Raw genomic sequence first — 23,883 nt, 5'->3', positions numbered from 1 at the left:
TTGCATCTCTGCCAAATATTGTCCTATCCTACCAAACCATACACCAATGGAAAGCTTATTTATTCAGCTTTATAAAGATTTTTTTTTAAAGATTTTTCAGCTGTAAAAATCTCAATTTAAAACAATTGACCCTGGTTTTGTGGTCCAGTGTTATATATATGCGGAAGGAGGGAATCGTGCAATCGTGTTTATTGTCTGCAAAATGACTTTATCCGCATGTTACAGTGATATCTGCAGGTTTTTTTCATTTTCATTTTTATTTTGTTACAGAATTCAACAGCAAGTTCTTGATACATGTATTTTACACATTTTCGAATTGAAAATTGAAACTTACACAATTTAAAAGACTTGGAGCATTACGTCATTTGAATATCCATTCGGATTGGTCAGTCATGAGTGCAACCTTTTACACTGGGATTAAAGATAGACGAATACACACATAACAATAAGATATTTATTTTTGTACATCGTTTGCAAAATTAGTGGGCAAATAATTATTAAAATACAACTTTGTCAGTTTCAACATTACTAACTTTCTCAGCCTCCATCGCCTAGATGAAAAACATGAGAAGATGTTTGGGATTATTTATATAGTCTATATTTATAATAGGCATGTACGTTACATAAAAAAACTTATCTTCACATTGTCCATAATTTACACATATGAAAATATGTATCCACAGTATTCCTGCGCCCCATGACGCTTTGCTTGAATTATGGGTGTAACTTCCGTTTAGCTGTAAACAATCAGTGAAAGACTAGCTTTGGACGCAATCATATATTTTTAAACCGTGTACGATGACATTATATTATTCTACTTACCCTTCAACCATTGAACATTAAAAGGATATTTAAAAGTGTACAAGCATAAACAAGGTACTTTCAACAGACCATGAATAATCTATGAAAAAGTATCTTTCCACAGCAAAATCGGTGGTAATCTATAACATACGTTGCCTTAATAATAATAAAAAAAATGTTTTACTTCAGCCATGCGTGATACTATTTTAAAGTGATTTCAGTCATTTTGACAGATAATAAATTGTATTTACCTGTGAAACCAAACCTGGAAAGAGACGTGAGGATTTGGGGAGTATTCCAGTGAATTGGTACATCGTAAATTAAATCGGGAGAACAGACCACAAATGTGCAGTATATGTTGACCTTTATCATACTATTACAGCGAAATTCAAAAGTAAAGAAGAAAATAATCATGAGGAAAAGAATGAGCTCTGAACTAGATATTCTTATTAAAACCTGTCACGTTAAAATACCAAGTGTTACGTTATTCTCATGTTATTCTTAGATAAAACATGAAAGAAAACTGATAGCTCATTGAGTCAAACTAACGGATAAGCTTTATTTGTGGGGCAATCTTATGATTTGAAATGATTCGTTTCAGTCTTTTTGAATGGGAGTTCCCCAAACCGGAAGTGCCACCCATAATTCAAAACGCAGTAAGCTCGTCAGGAATGTGGATACATTCTTTGTAACCCCATGTTCATTTTAGAACATGGTATTATTACAATTTTTACAGTAATATAGGCATTGAAGCTTTTTTTAAGTTGCTTTTAAAAATAGTGTAAAAAAGTATCTTAAAATGTATATTGTATATAAATCTGTTTTCGGCCAGATTTGGCAGGTGTACACTGTGATTTTAAAAACGAGGTAAACCAGGAATAACCTCAAGAACACACACACACACACACACACACACACACAAAAAAGTTTATTTATTTATTTATTTATTTATTTATTTATTTATTTATTTTATGTGTTACCACATTTGCTTCTGTTCTTCGATACAACGTGATGAGGATCATCTCAGATCGTTTTACACCAGTAGCTTACTCGAGTGCTTTTATTGGTGGGTCGCGCGCTCAGATGTGGGAGTGTGACGGACAGGATCTAAGAGAAAGTGAAACCCCCCAAACTAAAGCACAAAGACAGTCTACACGAAACCCTGATCACCTGAGACGTGAGTAGAGCATCATATTATTCACTTTAACCAATTATTTCAATATATGCTATCAGTTTATAGTTGTTTACTACTTACTACGAAGTCAGTAAAGGATGGTGAAGAAAAAATATATGAGATAGAACATGGGAGGATTTTTTTTTTCGTTCCCCCGAGAAACTTTGCTTTTCTCTTGTGTCGAAGAACACAAAAGTTTTGCCATCGAAGTACCGCAATAGGTTTTGCGAGAGAAGACAAAATAATTGCCAAATAATTTTCCACCACATGTGGCCTTAGGGTTTCCAGATGTTACTTCCTCTCAGAAAAAGGGTACACTACAAAAGCATTGTGGCGGTGTCCTTTCAAAATGTACACGTTTGTACCTATATTAGAAGAACCTTTTCAAAGAGGACTGTCCAGTGTCAGCTTTTGTACCTTTTTTTTCTGAGAGGGAACGTTCTGAGGAACAAGGTCCTGTAGTTTATTAGAAGTATAGTGCAAGTCTGCAACTATTAGTCTTTGAATCCTATTTATATCACTATTCTTCTGTCCCGATATTTGAAACATTCGTCATCATTAATAGGCTAATTAAAAGACTGGGTGTTGCAATATTTTGTGCCACGTGTCCTGTTCTGCGCGAGCGCGGGGATCGTTTTACTTTGATCAAAGTTCGCACACACATTAACTCAGTTTTTCCTTTCAGAGCTAAATATTAACAGGAAGAAGCAGAGTCACGTCTCAAGTTCACGCAGTTGGGTGATTTTATTGTATGAAAACAAATATAATGTAATTTGCGGAAATGCAATTGGCATCATTTAAATGAAATTGCGCAATATTCGACTGGATTTGTAGAGTGGAAGTAAGACGGAAGAAAATAATATGCAACAATGTAACGCGTTGGCCTACTTTTCTTGTTGAAATAAAATTGTGAAATTGTTTATTCTTCGCAAAAATGTTATTTTAAATAAGGGTAGCTACAAGTAAAGTTTAATTTTCTCTTGAGTAAAGCACAAATCCTCCAAAATACTGATAATCAAGTAAAATTATTTATTTTAGTCTGCTTTTTCCTATTATGTTTTCAAGTAAATATTAGCTAATGTTATAATAATTGACTAAATGGTTAAGTTGCATGCTAGTTATTTTTAAAAGTATATCCAAATTACGGATAGATGTAATTGAAATAGCCTACAGATTTTTTTTTTTTTTGTAAGTTCTGCCTAGAAACTGTATTTCATGCACTCAAAAAAATTATGTGTTGGCTTTACTTAGCTTTTTTATGTAAACAGGTTCCACTGGTTCCACATAACTGGGTTTCGTTAAACAAACAACATTTGTTCATGTAACTTCAACATCATGGAAGTCATTTTAAGCGATCCAATGAAACTCTGAGCTGAGTGTTAAATGAACACTCAAGAGTGTTAAAGTTAATGAGATAATTAAGTGAATAATTGAGTGATGATTGAGTATTATTGAAGACACCTGATATTAACAAGCAGAATCATTGAAGGAGAAAACGACTCGGTTACTAACGTAACCTCGGTTCCCTGAGAGGAGGGAACGAGTATTGCGTAAGTAGCTTACGCTATGGGAAAACTCCTTTTCTCGAGAATATTGAAGTCTTTATGTAAAACGCATTGCAGCTGCACAGCTGACAGCAATGAACGAAGGCAGCTCGGTCATTGGCTGTGCTGCGGCAACTTGCTCGAACCAATGACGGGGCGACTCTGAATGCGCGACCAATGAGCGCGCTTCGCGCCCGCGCGCGTCAGAGCCCGCCAAGATGGGCGTGGCCAAGAGCTATATATTGGGCGCCCCGTCATGAGAGTTCTTTAGGTTAAAACGACTGAAGCGAACTAACCAAGCACAAGCACGGCAGCTTACGCAATACTCGTTCCCTCCTCTCAGGGAACCGAGGTTACGTTAGTAACCGAGTCGTTCCCTTTCGAGAGGTCTCTCCTATTGCGTAAGTAGCTTACGCTATGGGAACACCATGCAAAACGCCGTGCGTGCTGAACTTCGCCTTATGATAGCCAGAGGCAGGTGCCTGAGCTAAAAAAGCAAAGTTATCATGCAACTAGCCGGCAGAGGCGAGCTTTATATGTGGGAAAGAATACAGAGCGGCTAGAAGGCGCTCAGTGTGACACAAGCACATACATAATCTAGATACGAACTCGTAGTTCAACTAGCATCATGCTGATAGTACATTGGAATGCAGTGTCGGGACCTGTAGGTTGTAGAACCTGATAAATGTGGACGGTGAGGCCCAGCCTGCCGCCGCACAAATATCCTCGATCGGTATCCCGCTCGACCATGCCCAGGAAGAAGCCACACTCCTGGTGGAGTGTGCTTTGACTCCCCAGGGGCATTGAAGTCCCTTAGCTTCATAAGCCAGCGCTATAGCTTCAACTATCCAGTGAGAGATTCTCTGCTTTGAAACGGCGGAACCTTTCGTACGGCCGCCAAAGCATACAAACAGTTGTTCTGTCTGTCTGAATAGGGCAGAATGCTCCAAATACACTCTGAGAGCCCTAACGGGGCAGAGTAGATTAGCGTCGTGTTCGTCTGCTGGGGACGATAGCGCAGTTAGGGAGATAACCTGTGCTCTGAAGGGAGTGGTGAGCACTTTAGGAATATACCCATGTTTCGGTCTAAGGACGACCCTGCAGTCGTTAGGTCCGAATTCTAGGCAGGCAGCGCTTGTCGAAAGCGCGTGCAGGTCGCCCACTCTCTTGACCGAGGCGAGTGCCAGCAAGAGCGCAGTCTTGAGCGAGAGCTGTTTAAGGTGCACGGTTCGGAGTGGTTCGAACGGAGGCCCTTTAAGAGCGTCTAGGACAGTAGCTAGGTCCCAGATCGGCACTGAGGGGGGGGGCGTGAAAGGTTCATCCTCCTAGTGCCCCTTAGGAAACGAATAATTAGGTCGTTTCTTCCCAATGGACGTTCCATTACAGGGTCGTGTGATGCTGTGATGGCCGCCACATATACTTTGAGCGTGGAGGGGGCGCGGCCCGCCTCCAGAAGCCCTTGTAGAAAAGCGAGTACGTTCGTAATCTCGCATGTTTCAGGGTTCAGGCCCTTGGCATTACACCAGACACTGAACACTTTCCATTTCTGGGCATATAAGCGTCTCGTGGAGGGCGCCCGCGCCTCAGCGATGGTTTTTAGTGCTCCGCTCGTGAGGTTCCTGGGAACCCGTTGAGGGGCCATGCATGAAGGGCCCACAGATCGGGGCGGGGATGAAATATCATCCCGTTGGCCTGACTGAGGAGGTCTGGCCTCAGTGGAATCGGCCGTGGTGCAGATTGCATTTGCATCAGATCTGGAAACCATGTTTGGTTCTTCCAGAGTGGGGCTATCAGCAGCACTGCGTTTTTCTCCTCTCTGACCCGACTGATGACCTGCGGTAGCATCGCGATCGGGGGAAAGGCATATAAGGGACGGCTCGGCCAGCTCTGGGCGAGCGCATTCATGCTTTTCGTGAAGAAAAGAGGGCAGTGCGCGTTCTCCTTGGAGGCAAAGAGGTCGATCTCCGCTTTGCCAAAGGTTTTCCATAACCAGTGAATCGTCAGCGGGTTGAGAGCCCATTCTCCTGGGAGAATTTTGTCTCTGGATAGCATGTCCGCCCCCTGGTTCAGGGCACCTGGCACATGCGCTGCTCTCAGCGAGCGCAAGTTGTGCTGGGACCATAAAATGAGTCTCCTGGCCATTGAATGCATGGAGCTCGACCTGAGTCCACCCTGGCGATTTATGTACGATACTACCGTCATGTTGTCCGTTCGGACCAAGACGTGTTCGTTTCTCAGCTGTGGGAGCAGGGCTCTGAGAGCCAAAGCGACCGCTTTCATTTCCAGACAGTTTATGTGTAGGCGCTTCTCCGGGTTTGACCAAAAGCCGGAGACAGGCCTGCCCTCGTAAAGGGCCCCCCAACCTATTTTGGAGGCATCTGTCGTTATCATCTTTCTCCTTGTGTTCACACCCAGACTCACGCCTGACTGGTACCAGTCGGCGGCTTTCCAGTGCGTCAGGGCTTTTATACAGCCGTGGTTCGCTCTGATTAAAAGGTGGCCCGAACACCACGCGTGAGTAGGGACGCGGCTCTTGAGCCAGCGTTGGAGAGGGCGCATATGCAACAATCCTAGCTGGAGTACGGCCGATGCTGAGGCCATGAGACCGAGCATCCTCTGAAACCGCTTGACGGGGGCGAGCGCGCCCGCCCTGAATGATGTTGCAAGGCGCCGGATGGTGAGCGCGCGCTCTGATGAGAGACGCGCTGTCATTTGCATCGAGTCTAGAACTATTCCCAGGAAAGAAATCCTCTGGCTGGGAGATAGTATGCTTTTTGCAAAATTGATTCTTAGACCCAGGCATTCTAAATGGCTGATAATCCAAGATCTGTGTGTTATTAACTGACTCTCTGATTGTGCTAGAATCAGCCAATCGTCGAGATAATTCAGTATTCGCACTCCCCTTCGCCTTAGGGGGGAAAGTGCTGCATCCATACATTTCGTGAATGTACGGGGAGCCAGGGACAGGCCGAACGGAAGTACTGTGTACTGGTACGACTGTCCCTCGAAAGCGAATCTCAGAAACGGCCTGTGATGAGGCGCTATTGGAATGTGAAAGTAAGCATCTTTCAGATCCACTGAGAGAAACCAATCTCCTGGGCGTACTTGCGCGAGGATATGCTTGGTTGTTAACATTCTGAACGAGCGAATCATTAGTGCTTTGTTCAGGTGTCTGAGATCTAGGATGGGGCGGAGACCGCCATCCTTTTTCGGGACGAGAAAATAGCGGCTGTAAAAACCTGCCTCGCTCAGAGAGGGGGGAACAGTTTCCACAGCGCCCTTTTCTATTAGTTTGCGCACCTCGGTGCATAGAACATGTGAGCACTCTTTTCTCACTTTCGTCTCGACCACAATCGTAAAACGTGGTGGTCTGTGAGCGAACTGGAGCGAGTATCCGTGCTTTACTATATTCAATACCCATTTCGGCATATCTGGAATATTTTCCCATGCCGCTGCGTGTACAGATATGGGCTGAATACAGGCTAGGGGCGGGCCGCTGTGACGCAGGGAACCGGCCAGCGAATCGCCTGAGCTCATAGCTCTCAGAGGCGCGGGCGCACGCTGAGCAGCTGAGTGAATGGGCGCGTGTGTGATTACAGCAGCGCGCGCTGTGTCTGTAAAACTCGCAGCCTGGGCTGGGGTTGTGTTTGACACTGTAAGGACAGTGTTTATAAGTGGGGGTGCATAAACAGTGGTAGGCACACGCGTCACTTTTATAATGTTTCCCGCTTTTACTGGGGATGAATTTATAACTGTGTGAACAGTGCTTGTGTGTAGTGGTGCGTACATGACCGTAGGCACGTGATCTACATTCATGGGGTGCGCAGCTTGAGCTGGGAATGAATTTGGCACTGTTTTGACAGTATCTGGGAATGCACACTTTGTGGACATGTGAACCCTTAGTGACACAGGCAGAAAAAGACTCTTTTTGTGTTTTCTGTGCGTCGCCGTAAAAACGGCGTTTGTTTGCAGGTGAGCGAGCTCTGTGACTGGCCCATTGACTGCTGTATGAACATATCCAGCCGCCTGTAAGGGGACTGGGTAATGCTTGAGCTTTTGCAGAGAGAGTGGTCCGGCTTTTGCGAGACACGCACTCTCTCTTTTCATTCTTGTGGCTAGGACGGCTTTCGAGGCTCGGGGTTCAGCACAATCTTGGGCCGAGGACCCCGTCGCTCAGAAGGCGGCTTGCGGTTGTGAGAGCGCGAGCGGCGTCGAGCGTCAGCCTGAGGCGCGGGCTGAGAGGCGGTGGGGGCTGTTCTAGCCCGCTGCGGCTGCGGCGGCCTCTGTCTGCTCTGCGATGAGCTGGAGCGCTTGGGCAGGAAATGCCGCATAGCTTGTGAAGCATTCTGGGCCTCAGTGAAGCGTTCGGCGAAACCCTTAACCGCCGGTCCAAACAGCCCGCTGGTGGAGATAGGCGCGTCGAGAAATGGCGCCTTATCCGCGTTCTTCATCTCAGTCAGAGTCAACCACAGATGGCGCTCGAGAACAGTCAAATTAGCCATGGCACGGCCGATAGACTGGGCGGTGGCCTTCGTGGCTCGCAGGGCTATGTCAGTCGCGCTGCGTAGGTCCTTAAAGGCTTCGGGTTCGGGGCCAGACTCGTCCATAGAGCGGAGAAGCTTGGCTTGGAACACTTGAAGTACCGCCATAGAGTGAAGCGCTGATGCAGCTTGGCCGGCGGCGGCGTAGGCGCGACCGGTGAGAGCTGAAGTAGTGCGGCAGGGCTTCGAGGGGTGGGAAGCTTTGGCTTTCCATCCGGTGGTGGAGGGCGGGCAGAGATGATTGGCCACGGCCTCCTCGAGGGGCGGTGTTCCCTCGTAGCCTCTTTCCTTCGCGCCGTCCACAGAGGAGAGCGAGGAAGAAAAAGAAGGCTTTAGGCGCGCGGAGTGGGGGGCTTTCCACGACTTGGTGAGTTCGTCGATGGGGCGATGGGGAAGGCAAGAGCGGCGGTGAAGCACGCGGAGACTGGCTCGGCGTGACGTCACTGAGCTCAGGTTCAGGAAGCCTCTGTGAGCGGCGCTTTTTCTTAGTGCGCGGTTCGAACAGAGGGATGGCGGCGATGGGCTCGCTCACGGCGAAAGCGGCGAGGCGAGCCCGCAGTGTGGAGAGACCCAGGTCGTCACATTCGGGGCATCCGCCCTTGGTCAAAGCAGCTTCTGCGTGGTCCCGGCCCAGGCAGCGAGCGCAGATGATGTGACGATCCCCGTCCGGGAGAAGGTCTCTGGAAGGCATTTGAAACAACGCCTTGGAAAATTTGCTCTTTTACAAGTGTCGCAGAGCGAACAGATGTAAATACTTGCGTGAGCAGTACGCCGGATGGCTCAGTAGGATCGCGTTAGAAGGCGGCTGAAGGTGCCGACGTCCTCGTAGCAAATCCCGCTGGTATGCTTTTCGACGGCGAAGCTTCAATAATCCGGAGGATCCAGCGAAGAAGGTGTTCGCTGAAGGAGATTAAATCTAAAGAACTCTCATGACGGGGCGCCCAATATATAGCTCTTGGCCACGCCCATCTTGGCGGGCTCTGACGCGCGCGGGCGCGAAGCTCGCTCATTGGTCGCGCATTCAGAGTCGCCCCGTCATTGGTTCGAGCAAGTTGCCGCAGCACAGCCAATGACCGAGCTGCCTTCGTTCATTGCTGTCAGCTGTGCAGCTGCAATGCGTTTTACATAAAGACTTCAATATTCTCGAGAAAAGGAGTTTTCCCATAGCGTAAGCTACTTACGCAATAGGAGAGACCTCTCGAAAGGGAACCGGAATTTCAGGTCACCATTATGGAGATCAGTGTTTGTTTTAGTTGGGCTCTTGACCCCCACATTATTAACTTTAGATTATGTTTGGCTGCTGTACATGAGTTATAACAGTCAGATGATCAAATACTAAAGGTGATCTGATGATCTTGGTTGTGTTTTAACATTATCATTGTATCACAATCATTTGACCTGAGTTACTGAACTCATATAGAACTCAATTAACAATGCTGACAATTATAAAGCATGTTGCAGTGCATTCTGGGTGCCACCAATCAAAACTCATTCATGGCTCCCATCATGCATTGCTACATGAATAAATACTGAGCTTATGTTCAGAGGTGATCTGTTTGCCACCATTGCAGAGGTTCATATGCTAAATATTAATGTCTGTGTGTGCCTGCATACAAAAGTTTTTTTTTAAGTTTTTTTTTATTTGATCTGATCATTTGGATTTCTTTGAAAAGGTTAAAAAAATTGTATGCTCTACAATGGCAGTGCTGCTATAATCCACAAGGTAAACTTAACTCAAAATTTGGCTTCTGTATGAGTTCAGTGATTCAGGTCAAATGATTGTGATATAATGATTATGTTAAAACACTACAATCACCATCAAATCACATTTTCTGTTTGATTATCTGGCTGTTACAATTTAAATATAGCAGCCAGACAAACTATAAAGTTAATAATGTGGTGGTCAAGAGCCCAACTAAAACACACACTGATCTCCATAATGGTGACCTGAAATTCCGGTTTCTCCTTCAATGATTCTGCTTGTTAACATCAGGTGTCTTCAATAATGCTCAATCATCACTCAATTATTCACTTAATTATCTCATTAACTTTAACACTGCTTCAGTGTTCATTTAACACTCAGCTCAGAGTTTAATTGGATCGCTTAAAATGACTTCCATGATGTTGAAGTTACATGAACAAATTATGTTTGTTTAACGAAACCCAGTTATGTGGAACCAGTGGAACCTGTTTACATAAAAAAGTTAAGTAAAGCCAACACATCATTTTTTTTGAGTGTGTGGTACAATCTACAATAACTGGTTTTGTTGAGAATGAAATAAATGGTTTAAGATTACTGATGATAACTGAGTTCAACCATGTAAAACTGGTTTTACTGAAGCATAACTGTCAGTTGATAACCTGATTTTCCTGCAGGATAAAATTACTTAAGTTTGATATAATATTTTTTTGTTTTATGAAGAAAGTCATTTTCCTTCTTGATGTAATACATTTAAAAAAAATAATTAATTGCTCATAACTGATTTGAAGAAATGTTTACTCGCAACTTAATTTAGTTTATTCTAAATAAATGAGTTTGATTGGATTGACAGTGTTGCTCATCATTATGCACTATGTATATAATGAGCCACTAAGACAGGTGTCAGTCCTGAGCTTCATAAATTTATGTTGATTTTCCTAAAAATGTTTGTGTTTGAATTTTTTTTTTTTTTTTTTACTTTATTAAAAAGTTTTTTTTTTACTTTCTTACTTAAAAAAAATGATGGTAACAACAGTAGTTTCGGCTTGATTTCTTTAATGGAATCTACTGGAATAAATCAAGTAAAATCACCTAAATTACTCTAAATTAATAAATTGACTCTCTAAAGTGTGTGAATTAGAGTGACATCAGTGAATGATAACTATCTGTTTATATTTGACTTTGAGCTATATTGAACAATTAAAATACGTTATGCTGCTAGTACAATCACAGACTTGTTACTGTACTATCATTATAGCAAACAATAGTGTCTCAAAATAAATCTGCATAGTTGCGCTAATTCTCTTAAAATAAATAGGTAGCTTTTTTCCTTAATTTTATCAGCCTTATTGGCTCCTCAATTCAAGCCTCTAAACTGTGTTTGTTTCCTAAGATACATTAGGAAAATGTATCTCTTGGTTTTATTAGTGAAATGTTCAGGGCGCCACTAAGGGGGGAAGTTGGGACGATGTAAAGGGCCCACACACTTCTGCCCAACCTCGTATTCTTTATAGGGTTTTTATTATATCCCTGCAGTGATGCAATAATCAATCACAGTTATTTGGTTTCAAAGGAAGAAAAGTAATACATATATATAGGCTATATATGAATGATAGATTTATAACATAGCTACATTTTATGTCAAATAATGATATTTTAAAATTGTGTTGGTATGTCACAAAAACCTTGCAACCTTTTAATTGGATATAATCCCTCTATATTTGGGACAGTATTTTGAAATTGATCATGTTCGAGTCATACAGACTTCAACATTTAGCATGCAAAACACAACAATGGTAACAATTACATTTGATTTAAAGTAAATTATCAAGTACTCTCAGTTATTTTTTAGTTTTCAGAACTCTTGTGTAAGTGAAGTACACTAACTAAGCATTTGTCAGTACAACTCCTATTTCACTCTCCTCGTTATTTCTAAGGCAATTGTTTGCTTGCTTTTTAAAGTAAGTCTAACTAATTCGATTTTACAGTGTTGCGACAACTTTGACCTTTGACGACACAGTGATGGTGTGGTCACACAAACTGATTTAAAGCATGAAAAATTATTTAAAATATAGTACTTGCATTTATGCTCTCCCACTTTCACTGCACCGGAAAACATTGTAAATAACCTGCAAACACAGAACTTTCCCCTTTGGGTGTTTTTGGGGAAATAAATGAGAACAGTCTGGAAATGTTCTTTTTATTGTCATTTTTTGTATCCAATCAAGACTTTTCTTTCATTCCTTTTTCTATAGTGACACAAAATGGACATTAAAGAACTGATGAATGATGCACTTGAGAATATTGTGGATGCAGACTTAAAAAACTTCAAGTGGTGCCTGTGGAATGGTCTGGTACCAGACATCGAGCGTATTCCTCAATCAAAGCTTGAGAAAGCTGATCGGACCGATGTTGTGGATCGCATGGTAGAGAAGTACAGTGATCAGGCTGGGAACATCACAGTACAAGCGCTGCGCAAAATCAAGCAAAATAATCTTGCAAAGACCCTTGAGTCGAAACTTCAGGGAGGTAAAGAATAACAATTTATACTAGTTTAAGATTGAGGAGTAGTCGTCATTTTGAAAAAAATAAAGAGAAATATACATGAAATTGTACAGTTATGTTAAAATGATTGTATATGAAAATGTGTTTATTATAAATAATACAATAAAATAACCATGTGTATATTGTGCAATAGATCAAACAGAGAATCAAACAGAACTAAGGGTGGGATTCGGTGTCATAATATTGTCATATATAAAACGCATAATATAGCGGTATTCAAATATGTATATGCCCCTAAGATGAGTTGATTTTTACATAAAGTTACACTCTAAAAAATGCTGGGTGAAACAACCCAGCTTTTTTTAGAGTGTACAAAAAAAAAAAACTGTTTATGACGTTGTAAGGGGTATACAGTTAAAGACCCAGAACCAGATATGAAGAATGAAGACCCAGAGTCAGAATTATAAAAAATTAAAGAAAATATTTCCTGAAGATAGTTTGCAGTTTCATCAGAAGAAGTCAGCTTCAATACTCGCACAGGAGTTCGTAGGCCGCCCCGCTTACAGTTACAAAGATCACAGCAGTTATACCATTTCCAAGGTCTAAGCTACGTCATTGCTTACAGGATGAATGATTCTCATTGGCTATGAAATAGATAAACACAGTAATTTTCCACACATATACAGATTGTGACAATCAGCGGCTGGAGTGCCCGCATGAGCCACTGGAGGGCACTCTCTTCCTGCGTTATTTTCCACCATGGACTCATTATGTTTGATTATGGTTTCATCAGTTTCACCTGTGCACCCTCAGCAACCCTTTATCTGGACTGTTCTGTTCTGTGCCCATTTGTGAAGTATTGTTTTACCCAAACTCTGTCTTAGTTTGTACCTCTTGTTTCTCCGTGCTTGGACTCGATCTTTTGTGTTCCTTTAATAAATATCTGCGAATGGATCCGACCGCCTCAGCCTCTACGTGACAGAATACCTCACCACATCAGGATCCAGCAGATTACAGAACAACTCACCGCAAAATGGAACCAGCAGTTGCTCCAGCAGTCTCTCCCATAGTCGTCAGCAACCGGGCCCTGAGAGAATATCTCTCGGTAATGTTTCAAGTGAACCAGTCCGTCCAAAGCTATGCTAAGGACTTCATCTCCATTTGCCATCTTGGAACGCTCGATGAAATCCAGCTCATAGGCCTGTTTCGGAACGGGCTGGATTACCGGATTGCTCGATGGATGCCGAGCAACATTACCGATTGGACTCTGGACCGGTACATTGCTGAGGCTTGCTTCGTGGACTGTTCCATAGCCACGTTCCCGTCCTATCCGGCCGAGCCAGCTCCTCACTGCAGTCTTACCAAACCCGCGACTCACGTATGCCCACTCGAGCCCGTATTCCGCACTGGTCCTGTTGGATTTGCCAATCCGGAGCCCGCGGAGGTTCCCCCGGCCGAGCCAAGTCAGTCAAGTGAGTCAAGTGCCGAGTCAAGTGAGTCAAGTCCCGAGTCAAGTGAGTCAAGTCCCGAGTCAAGTGAGTCAAGTCCCGAGTCAAGTGAGTCAAGTCCCGAGTCAAGTGAGTCAAGTCCCGAGTCAAGTGAGTCAAGTCCCGAGTCAAGTGAGTCAAGTCCCGAGTCAAGTGAGTCAAGTCCCGAGTCAAGTGAGTCAAGTCCCGAGTCAAGTGAGTCAAGTCCCGAGTCAAGTGACTCAAGTCCCGAGTCAAGTGAGTCAAGTCCCGAGTCTACTGTGTCAAGTGAGTCAAGTCCTGAGTCTACTGTGTCAAGTGAGTCTACCGAGTCTACTGTGTCAAGTGAGTCTACCGAGTCTACTGTGTCAAGTGAGTCTACCGAGTCTACTGTGTCAAGTGAGTCTACCGAGTCTACTGTGTCAAGTGAGTCTACCGAGTCTACTGTGTCAAGTGAGTCCAGTAGTGAATCTAGCCCTGTGAAGCGCCGTCGCAGAAGGAGGAGAGGGAGGACTCGTTTGGCTCGCCAGGCTCCGGAGGGCGTTCCCAGACTCCTCGCCCTGCCGGCCCCGCCTCTGCGCCTCGCCCTGCCGGCCCCGCCTCTGCGCCTCGCCCTGCCGGCCCCGCCTCTGCGCCTCGCCCTGCCGGCCCCGCCTCTGCGCTTTGCCCTGCCGGCGCCCTTCAAGCACCTTCCTCCCGTGGATTTCCCCAAGTATTTTTTGGGGGGGGGCAGGAGGTACCCTGTGAGGGCCTTGGGGGCTGCGTCTACATGGACCTTTGCTAGTAGGTACCCTGAGAGGGCCATGGGGGCGGCATCTACATGGACCTTTGCTCTACTGCCTACGTCTGAGCTTCCTGGATTACTGGTTCCGGCTAGCCCAGTTAGGTGTGATCTACTCCGTTCCCGTGTTCAGTGTGCTCCGCCCTGTTCTCCTGTCTGTTGTGCTCCGGCCTGGTTCCCTGCCAAGCTTGCCCCGCCTGGGCTGCCTGCGAAGCTTGCTTCTCCGTGGTCCCGGGTCTTGCTCCTGTCTCCAGGTCCCCTGCCTCTCCACGGACCGTCTAGAAGCCGCTCCTTAGAGGGGGGGTTATGTGACAATCAGCGGCTGGAGTGCCCGCATGAGCCACTGGAGGGCACTCTCTTCCTGCGTTATGTTCCACCATGGACTCATTATGTTTGATTATGGTTTCATCAGTTTCACCTGTGCACCCTCAGCAACCCTTTATCTGGACTGTTCTGTTCTGTGCCCATTTGTGAAGTATTGTTTTACCCAAACTCTGTCTTAGTTTGTACCTCTTGTTTCTCCGTGCTTGGACTCGATCTTTTGTGTTCCTTTAATAAATATCTGCGAATGGATCCGACCGCCTCAGCCTCTACGTGACACAGATAGACTGAAGCATATCTCCATCGATTATGCAGCTGAAGTTAGGCACGTCATGACCTTCCAGGTCGCAGATTTGGGTTGCTGGGCGCCAGCATGTCCAGAACAACAACTCAGTCAATCTCCAATAATGCCAGTGGTTCCTTACCCTGTAACCAAGAAGACTAACACACACACCGACACACAGCTTTTCCAAGGTTGGATTTGGCCAGGCTCTCACTATAAACAGGAGAGTCCTCTCAAAACATCAAGATAATGCGTTCTTTCTCTCAAAGATAGCTAAACTTTAGTCTAACTGGAAAGAAAGGCTTTAACAAAGAAATGCCCCCTTAAACTATTGGCTTCAATGACCCCTATATGTTTTAACACATTGAAGACCTTTCTCAAACACAAAACAAGTCCCTATTTCATTTCTGGAAGCTGGGTTAAATAAGCAAGCACTGCATTCAGATATCAAATACAGACATTAAAGAATACATGAAAAGAACATTTCAGTAATCACACTGGTAACTTATATAAATAAAGTAAAATCTCCAGAGAAGTCATTCAACTCATTTGATATTTAGAAGGAAAAATATTGATTAATACCTTAATTATAATCAATCATTACATATACATTGAAGCAGCAGTGGATTCCAATCCACCCCCTTCATCGTGAAAACAAGCACCCTGAAACTGATTCTTCAGAGTCTTAATACTGTAGACTTTCATCATTCATAAACAGCTGCAGACAGATGTAGAGAATGTTGATATATTGTGATGTGTGTTTTCCTGACTTCAGTTCTGCAGTCTGAGCCGGTGGACGGAGGAAATACTTCAGTGTGTGTGGTGGACAGCGAGACCTGGAAGAGACCAGCCAGCGTTACTCAAAGCAGCCAAGAGTTTAAGAGCAGAATTCTCAGAGAAAACAAAAGTGATGCAAGTATCTCTGTTTCAATAAACTTTTGTGAAAACCGTACATTCAGGGATTGCCAGTCCTGCTTTTGGAGGGTCGCCGTCCCGCCGTCCGTAACTCAATAAATGAGTTACCATAGCAACAAATGAAAGAGGGAAACATGAACAAAGAAAACAGGAAATGATGAAGTTCAAACTATAAGTCTATGATAGTGAAAGTTAAGAAAGAAAAGACTGAATGTCTGAGAGGATCTGAGCGCTGATGACGGTGGTCCTCCAGAAGGTTTGATGCCTCTGCACATTCATCTGGTTTTAATACCAGGGATATGAAACATATCAGTTATTAGCCATTGTTTAATTTTGTTGTGGAACATTGGGTTTTCAAGCTTATGTTATATATTATGAATAATTACGTTGTTAAAGGATTAGTTCACTTAAGAATTACAATTTCCTGATAATTTACTAACCCCCATGTCATTCAAGATGTTCATGTCTTTCTTTCTTCAGTTGAAAAGAAATTAAGGTTTTTGAGGAATACATAATTTCGAAGTGAACTAATCCTTTAAACATACTCTATTTTTGTATAGCCATTTCTTTTTTTTATATTATTTTCCTCTCATGATATCTACAAACAAGACAGGAAAAATTGATATGACATCTTAATCACTTTTTTATGATTTATTTTATATTATTATTAGTTCAGGGGACTCCATTAGTGTTATAATTCTGCTAATACTGATGTTTTCTCATAGGTTTATATACCAAAGGAGAAGTCTCAGAGGAAACGTTTAGCTCTGCTGATCACCAACATACGATTCAAGCACTTACCATACAGGCAAGGAGCCGAGAGAGACGAGGAGAACATGGAGTGGCTGCTGACCGCTCTGGGTTACAGTGTTGAGAAATGCACAGATCTAACTGGGCAAGTGCGTATACAACTAGTGGACTTCTAGTATTGATATAGAAATGGCAACATATATTTTACAATGCATTATATACTATGCATTTCTTTAAAAAAAATAAAAATTGTATTGACAGGAAATAGCTGATAGAGTCAAGAACTTCGCTGCACGTTCTGAACATCAAGACTCGGACAGCACCTTTGTGGTTATGATGTCTCATGGGACGAGAATCGAAAATAAAGATGCCATTTCAGGTTTCAATTATATTGAGGGGAAATACGCCGATGAGTTCTTCTTTGTTGACGGCATCTTCTCTCATCTGAACTCACAGAAATGTCCTGCACTGATTAATAAACCAAAGGTTATTCTGATCCAAGCCTGCAGAGGAAGTACGACATTACTGATACAACTCAACTCCTCTTATCATATTTTCTTATCACGTTTCTCTTTGTACTCCGAATGTATATATTTATTTCCTGGATTTACTGTAATATTGTCATATAATTAACCGTTTCTCTGTCCAGCACACCCAGGAGCTGTGGATGTACCAGACTCCGCTGTGCACACTGTGCACATAGAGAAAGATTTTTTCTGTTTTAAGTCCTGCCTCCCTGGTAAGTGCTCAGAAAACACTGATTTCTGAAATGAGATTTTACTTGTAGCTCAGACAGCAACATAGATCCGGCCCAGATCCGGCCCACATCTGATACACGTGGATTCCACACGTACCAGATGTGGGCTGGATCTGGGCCGACAATATTCCCCGGTCCCAAATGGCCCCTAAATACGCACTTTCGTGATGTAACACCTGGTAAAAGTAAAGCAACTGATTTCCGTTTTTTAACAAAGTTACTTTAATGTGGATTCACACTGCCATGGTGAACAGATGAAACCACTCGTGTTGGTCAGTGTTTCTTCAATAATGAGCAAGGTTTCAAATTTTGTGTTACTTTGTGAAATACCTTAACCTACCAATGGCTTTTCTCCACAGAGATCGGCGCGTGGAGAAATTCTTCCATTGGGAGTTATTTTATCGTGTACATTATGGAGGTATTCTGTAAAAAGGCTCATGTTGATGACATTATGGAGTTGTTCAGGAAGGTAAATGTTGAAAATCCCATTTAAATTTGATTTATTTAAACCCAAAGTCTAAATCTGTTCTGGGGTTTTTTCTTCTCATCCTCGGTGCATTGCTCAGCTAAAATTAATACAGGAGTTTGCTCGTCACATTCAAATATGATCTTATTTTTTTTTATAGGTCGGCTTAAGCATGGAGAAAGACACAAGATTATCAGCCTATGGTACACTAATGCCATGTATTGACAGGACGCCCTATACAAAGAAACTCTACCTGTTCCCTGGACTCTGATGATGTGCAGTTTAAAATAAGTTTGAGGCAAGACACCACAGGCTAATAGCAAAGATGGGTATTTTATGCAAAAAGACATTCGAAATATATAAAGGCAGTGTATTGCATGAAATTATCATTTATATACATTTATTTTACTTCAATCTCATTTACTTTCCCATTGTAATATTACTATATTAACCAGTTTACTGCTAAGGAGTTTTCTCCTTTCAAAATAGTGTCAATGTGCACTACTTATTCCATCAGATAGCGTGTTATAAGAACATTTGCTAATCTTTTTTATATAACTTTGATAAAAGTGCAAATTAATTAATAAAGCTTTTCTAATTTGTTACCATGCCTTTGTCTCTTGCCTCCTTGTCCCCCATGTGGGTTTTCGATGGGCTTAGGACCAGATTGAACAACCCAAATGGTGCCCACATAAATGTATCCATTCGCTCCTCATTAGCCTCATGTATGTTATCCCATAGGGGCCCATGATGGGTCCATAGTGGGCTCTAGAGGGGCCCATTTAGATGTTCAATATGTGGGCTCACCTGGGTTGCAAATGGGTGCTAGTAATGGGTCCGAGGTGGACTACACACATAACCTTATGGGGTCTACATGGATGATCACACTGAACCCACAAATGGCCCCAATATGGTATTATTGTGGGAACACAGTGGATGAAAATTGGGCCCCAATTATTAATTTCTTTAAGGATTCCAGTGTGTCAAATACAAAATTGTTAAAGGGGACATATCATGCTTTTAAATCGTTCCTTTTTACATATAAATCATACATTTGTGTTCTATATAAAGTGGAACTGCAATGATTGGGTCTGAATTCCTCATTATTATAGCTCCACAGGCCCCTTTTCTACCCCTTTTCTGATGTGCGTCTGAGAGCAACTCGTTTTGGTGCGGTCTCTTTAAATGCAAATGAGACACTTCATACCCCGCCCCCTCTCCAGCTCGCAGAGGTGACACTCGTTTCTACTCCACCCCGTTCGGCCATTTTTGTAGTTTGATAGCAGAGATACGATTATCTAGCGGCACAGAAACTTTATATTCACACGTTAACAACAAAATGTCAACAACGGAAGACTTGTCCATCAAGCCTCACATGTTCGAGCCGGACCCGGAGCGAGATGAAAATGAAGACGACGAACCTGCAGAACAACGTCTTCATATGGATGTATCGGTAAGGTATGTTACTGTATTTACAGTGACTTCTCCATCTATGCCCACTACTACAATACTTGTTGGTTTAGCCCTCTAAATAAAGTGAAAGTCGATTATTTCTCTTGTTAAAACAGGCACACTAACAAGACAAATGACTACGGCCAAATCTTACCACTAAAAATCTGTATTGATAATATGCTACGTTTAGAAAAGCATCAGAAAACACAGCAGCTAAATGACCATTGTCATGATGAAACTCAACAACAGTAATACTGCTACAGACGTGTACTTAAAAAAAAAAGAAAGACAAAGGTTCTGCTAAACCATGACCGACGTGTGTTTTAAGAAAGTAAAGTACTTTATTTTTTTATTAACGTTATTTACAGCTTACCGAAGTGCTCTGTTCGTCGATCGTCTCCAAAGATAGGAGGAATTGACCCCTCAATCAGACGAAGTCTATCGGCAAATCCTTCTTTATACTGGCGGAGGTTGCTGAATTAACGTTAGTTATCCTTGAAGTGATTCGCGCACACGAAAATGACTTTACCCACAGATGTGGGTACATTTCCATGAAAAATGAAACTCAACCAGGCACTTCGAAGAGGTTCTGATGCTGGGAGACGGTGTAATGAAGCGTGTGGGTTACTACATTCAACATCCGAACATTTTGACATACCCTCTCGTAACTTCTGCATCCTTGAGCTTAGACTACAAAATCTCAGCGAGAAATTAAAATGGCGGAGTGCTCGAAGTGTTGGGCCTGTAGTCGATGTCCATATTTGGCAGTTCCGCTGCAAATACTTTGACGTAATTGTTCAAAAAACGTCATAGAGAATAGAAAAATCGGAACAGGTTGCAAAATATGACCAAAAAAGAATATTAAGATATCAACGAAGCACCTGAAGAGACTAATTTCAACTTTTCTGTACTTATAAACACTACAAATATACAACAAAATGCATTTACGGGCTAAAAAAGTGAATTTAGCATGATATGTCCCCTTTAAAAGCTGACTGCCTGACATCTAAGTTTATAAACTAATATTTATAATGTGATGCAAAGATTTATAGAAAAAAAAAAACAATAACCTAGTATCATAGTTAAAAAATACCAATCTAATCCAGCAACTAATGGTCCAAAAACAGAGAAAGGTGGAAAGACATGAAAAGTTATGCCAGCCAACCAAACAGAATCATTAAATATGAACAACCCTCAAATGCAGAACTGGTCAAACAGGATATTTACACACATTGATCAGGATAAGGAGTTTAGTACACAGTGTGTCACGTTACATCACAATGATACACAAGACCAGCATTCAACATTATGATTGTTATATCTGCAACTGCAGCGGACCAACAGGAAAAGCTTTGGGATATTGAGAGGAGGATAAAGAATTGGTCAGTTTCCGTGATTGTTCTGAAATCAGTCTACTACAAAAAAACTGATGTGGGGGAAAAGTCCTTCAAATAAATAAGAGATGGTTCAGTCAATTCTCCGCTGAAGTAATCGGTATAACAGATCATTACAGTAAATGAACAGTTATTTCCTTTTCATCTGCCTTGTTTGTCAATCTTCCGTAACAGAACCATTAATATACCCATAACAAAATAAAAACACACGTCGATTAAGACTCAATGTCTCTCCATGAACGACAGTTTCTGTTCAACAGTCAGAATAATGTTAGCTGGGACGATATGCAGTGGGACGGAGCGCTTTTCTGGCATCACAAAGGGGAAGAGATCCTCCTCCAACGGCACTCTGATAAACTGTGCAATAAGAGAATCACTGCTGGCATCAGAAAAGCTCACCTTCCTCCAGCGTTTCTTCTCCCATGAGTCCTCATCGTAACACTCAAGCTTTACTCTCACTACCTCTGGATTTACACTGGTATTTAATCTTGACATTCCAGCGGTCAGCAATCTGTACGAGTCTCCATCACGTCTGAGACTCCAGAAGCCGTTTTCAGGGGTCAAAGGTTGCATTATAGGCTTTCCCTCCAATTCAAAACAAACTCCAAGTGTCCATTGGCGACTGTTTCCCACTTCAATTTCCCATGTGTGAACACCATCGCAATATCCCACACTTCCCAACACCATCCGGTTCCTGTGCAGAGGAAGAGGGTTCGGTTCGTTCTGCCGATGGAGACATGAGGTCACAGAGGTCAGATCATCTGACACAGAGACGTCTGGTGGAGATGTGTTTGGGTTCAGGATCACAGGGTCTGGAGAGATTAGAAGAAAATATAATCTGTTAGTCGACATATAAGCACTTGTTACAGTAACCCACAAATACTAGTACTCACAGTAAGGGCAGACGTCCTTCATCTTCTCCCACACTTGGTACTTCAAGTTGCCCAGATGTTTAGGAACATCAATAAGAGTTTCTGAACTCAGTTCTATATCTGGAAGTGTGTATTTAGTCCTAACACACACACACACACACACACACACACACACACACACACACACACACACACACACACACACACACACAAACCTCAGAGACAAAAATGTTTACACAGATAAACTCATGAATATTTTCTTTCAGAAAACAATACATACCTGTTCATAATGCTGTTATAATTCTGTGAAAATGCGCATCAAGACAGTTAGATTAGCGACTGTAATAAAAAAACAAAACGTGTGAGTATGTGAAGTTTATCCCCTCCCCACCTGAAGGAAGGTGACGTCATCGTCCTTCATTCCCTCCTCCACGTCTCGGAGTCTGTCTGAGAGTGAGTGTATTCTGCCCTTCCTTCTCTTCTCCATCTTTCCTCTCTTTAGTTTCTCTTCTTCATTTAGAGCTGCTATCCTGCTCTCCTCCTCCTTTTTGAGGAACCGGTGGATTTTCTTAAACTCCTCCCTGATTTTTCTCCCTGTCTGCTGAACTTGAGACTGTGAGACATTGTTATGACATGTTTTAAATGTGATGTTAAAGGTACACTATGTAACCCTCTAGTGGTTAATAGACAAAACTGCATGCATCTTTCAGAGGAACATTGTCCCTTTTTGAATGGGAACTCGCACTGCGTCCTCTAGAAGACACTATATTGGGAATGCCTCTGGCATGACGGGTGTATATATAGAAGGGAAGCATGAGTCTAAACATGACAATGAACTTGACATTGGCCGGCAACAGCCTATGACGTCGTGCGAGCGTGAGTATAAAAGGGCACCTGTGAAATGCGTCATCCTCTTTCTTGTCTTCAGGCGACCGTTTGTTTGAACACATGTCTTTAGGAGGTGTGTTCATCCGTGTCACCGTTATCTGTCACCCGATCACACACACACGATATGTGAGTTATTTGCCTGGGCGAGGAGCATGCAAGCTCAGTCCTTGAGGGAGCTGTATGTGTGCATTATGAGAGCTTCTCAATGAAGAAACTTCGCTTTCGTTTGACCTCTTTCTTGAGGGAATCTCAAGGGCTTACAGGTGGAGCTCGCCGACGAGTTTGAAAAAGATATGAATTAGGGCCGGGACTCAATTAAAAAAATGAATCTAATTAATTAGAGGCTTTGTAATTAATTAATCGAAATCAATCGCATTTTAATTGCATAAATATTTTACCTGAGAACAGCAGAAGTAATTTTTTTCACATGGATTTTTAGTATTCCATTGAATAATGACTGAATACATAAGCTTAAGCAACAAAATATTGTTTATTTTTGTTCAACCAAGTCCAGCAGATCAGTGCAATTTTTGCCATTAAGTGTAGCAATAGCATATTTAGAAATATAGTACATTTCAGAAATTCAGGTAGCCTATAGGTCCACGCTAGCTGCTCTATGTTTTGCGTTGAGGTGATACTTGAGGCTCGATGTGCTGCGGTGATATGCGAATTCCTTGTTGCATAGCTTGCACACAACCATGCTCTAATCGACACTTCCAACCACGGGGCCAACCAAAGCGGTCTCGTCAGCTTCTTCGTTCATGTTCACTGTGGTTTGTTGTTGCCTGAAGCAGAGAATGTCTAATATCCACAAGTTTCCACGTCCCATGAGGCCTTGCGTCAAAAGTGGGCGCGTCTTCCGGTTCGAAGTAAACAAGCGAGACGTGACACTCGTTCATTCATTCAACAGTTGATAGTCTTTCAAGATGTAACGTTAGCGATCCAAACTTGCTAACGATGTGGGAACATAACCTCAACGAAATTAAAAAAGGGTGAAATAGCAACTTAGGCTACTAGGGATGGGCATTCGATTACATGTTCTTAGTCGATCGTCGGGAGAATTAACGGTCGACTAGGCTAAACTAATATTTATATTAAAATTTATTATTATTTAACTTTTTATAAATTAAAAATGCAATAAAAATACAAAAATACAGTGTGTTTTTCCACAAAGAATTCTATATTACTAGAAGATCAACTTTTGGCAGTTAAACTGGACGTTCGGTTAGGCTAAACTTGAAGATGCGCTGCGAGCCGGCGTTTCTTAAACAGAG

General features: G+C 42.6%; 2 protein-coding genes across 2 annotated transcripts; one reads left to right on the top strand and one right to left on the bottom strand.

The window, feature by feature from the left end:
* The first annotated feature begins 1,858 nt into the window (after nucleotides 1–1,858).
* LOC143706454 (caspase b-like) lies at nucleotides 1,859–18,613 on the top strand. The gene is made up of 8 exons (XM_077198375.1): nucleotides 1,859–1,978; nucleotides 12,015–12,288; nucleotides 15,891–16,027; nucleotides 16,756–16,929; nucleotides 17,042–17,294; nucleotides 17,430–17,519; nucleotides 17,897–18,006; nucleotides 18,164–18,613. Exons 2-8 carry the CDS (start codon nucleotides 12,024–12,026, stop codon nucleotides 18,272–18,274), a joined length of 1,140 nt encoding a protein of 379 aa, XP_077054490.1. The 5' UTR covers nucleotides 1,859–1,978; nucleotides 12,015–12,023; the 3' UTR covers nucleotides 18,275–18,613.
* A 2,049-nt stretch (nucleotides 18,614–20,662) lies between these two features.
* Nucleotides 20,663–23,438, bottom strand: LOC143706675 (E3 ubiquitin-protein ligase TRIM35-like). Its single transcript, XM_077198881.1, has 5 exons — nucleotides 23,343–23,438; nucleotides 22,113–22,334; nucleotides 22,002–22,024; nucleotides 21,743–21,861; nucleotides 20,663–21,661 (listed from the first exon to the last, which is right to left on the bottom strand). Exons 1-5 carry the CDS (start codon nucleotides 23,436–23,438, stop codon nucleotides 21,072–21,074), a joined length of 1,050 nt encoding a protein of 349 aa, XP_077054996.1. The 3' UTR covers nucleotides 20,663–21,071.
* Between the last annotated feature and the right edge of the window lie 445 nt (nucleotides 23,439–23,883).

This window comes from Siphateles boraxobius, unplaced genomic scaffold (genome assembly GCF_051911475.1).
Source record: "Siphateles boraxobius isolate OS27281-9 unplaced genomic scaffold, OSU_SipBor_1 111, whole genome shotgun sequence".
Lineage (NCBI taxonomy): Eukaryota > Metazoa > Chordata > Actinopteri > Cypriniformes > Leuciscidae > Siphateles > Siphateles boraxobius.
Note: the sequence above shows the minus strand (reverse complement) of the source record. Positions and strands in the feature narration are given on the sequence as shown.

What these genes read in the sequence shown, in the direction of transcription:
- LOC143706454 (XM_077198375.1), top strand. Translation starts at nt 12,024, where the DNA reads ATGGACATTAAAGAACTGATGAATGATGCACTTGAGAATATTGTGGAT. An exon ending in TGAGTCGAAACTTCAGGGAG is followed by an intron (nt 12,289 to 15,890) that starts GTAAAGAATAAC and finishes TCCTGACTTCAG; the next exon opens with TTCTGCAGTCTGAGCCGGTG. An exon ending in TCAGAGAAAACAAAAGTGAT is followed by an intron (nt 16,028 to 16,755) that starts GCAAGTATCTCT and finishes GTTTTCTCATAG; the next exon opens with GTTTATATACCAAAGGAGAA.
- LOC143706675 (XM_077198881.1), bottom strand. Translation starts at nt 23,438, where the DNA reads ATGGGACGTGGAAACTTGTGGATATTAGACATTCTCTGCTTCAGGCAA. An exon ending in TATAACAGCATTATGAACAG is followed by an intron (nt 21,862 to 22,001) that starts GTATGTATTGTT and finishes TGTGTGTGTTAG; the next exon opens with GACTAAATACACACTTCCAG. An exon ending in GAAGGACGTCTGCCCTTACT is followed by an intron (nt 21,662 to 21,742) that starts GTGAGTACTAGT and finishes TAATCTCTCCAG; the next exon opens with ACCCTGTGATCCTGAACCCA.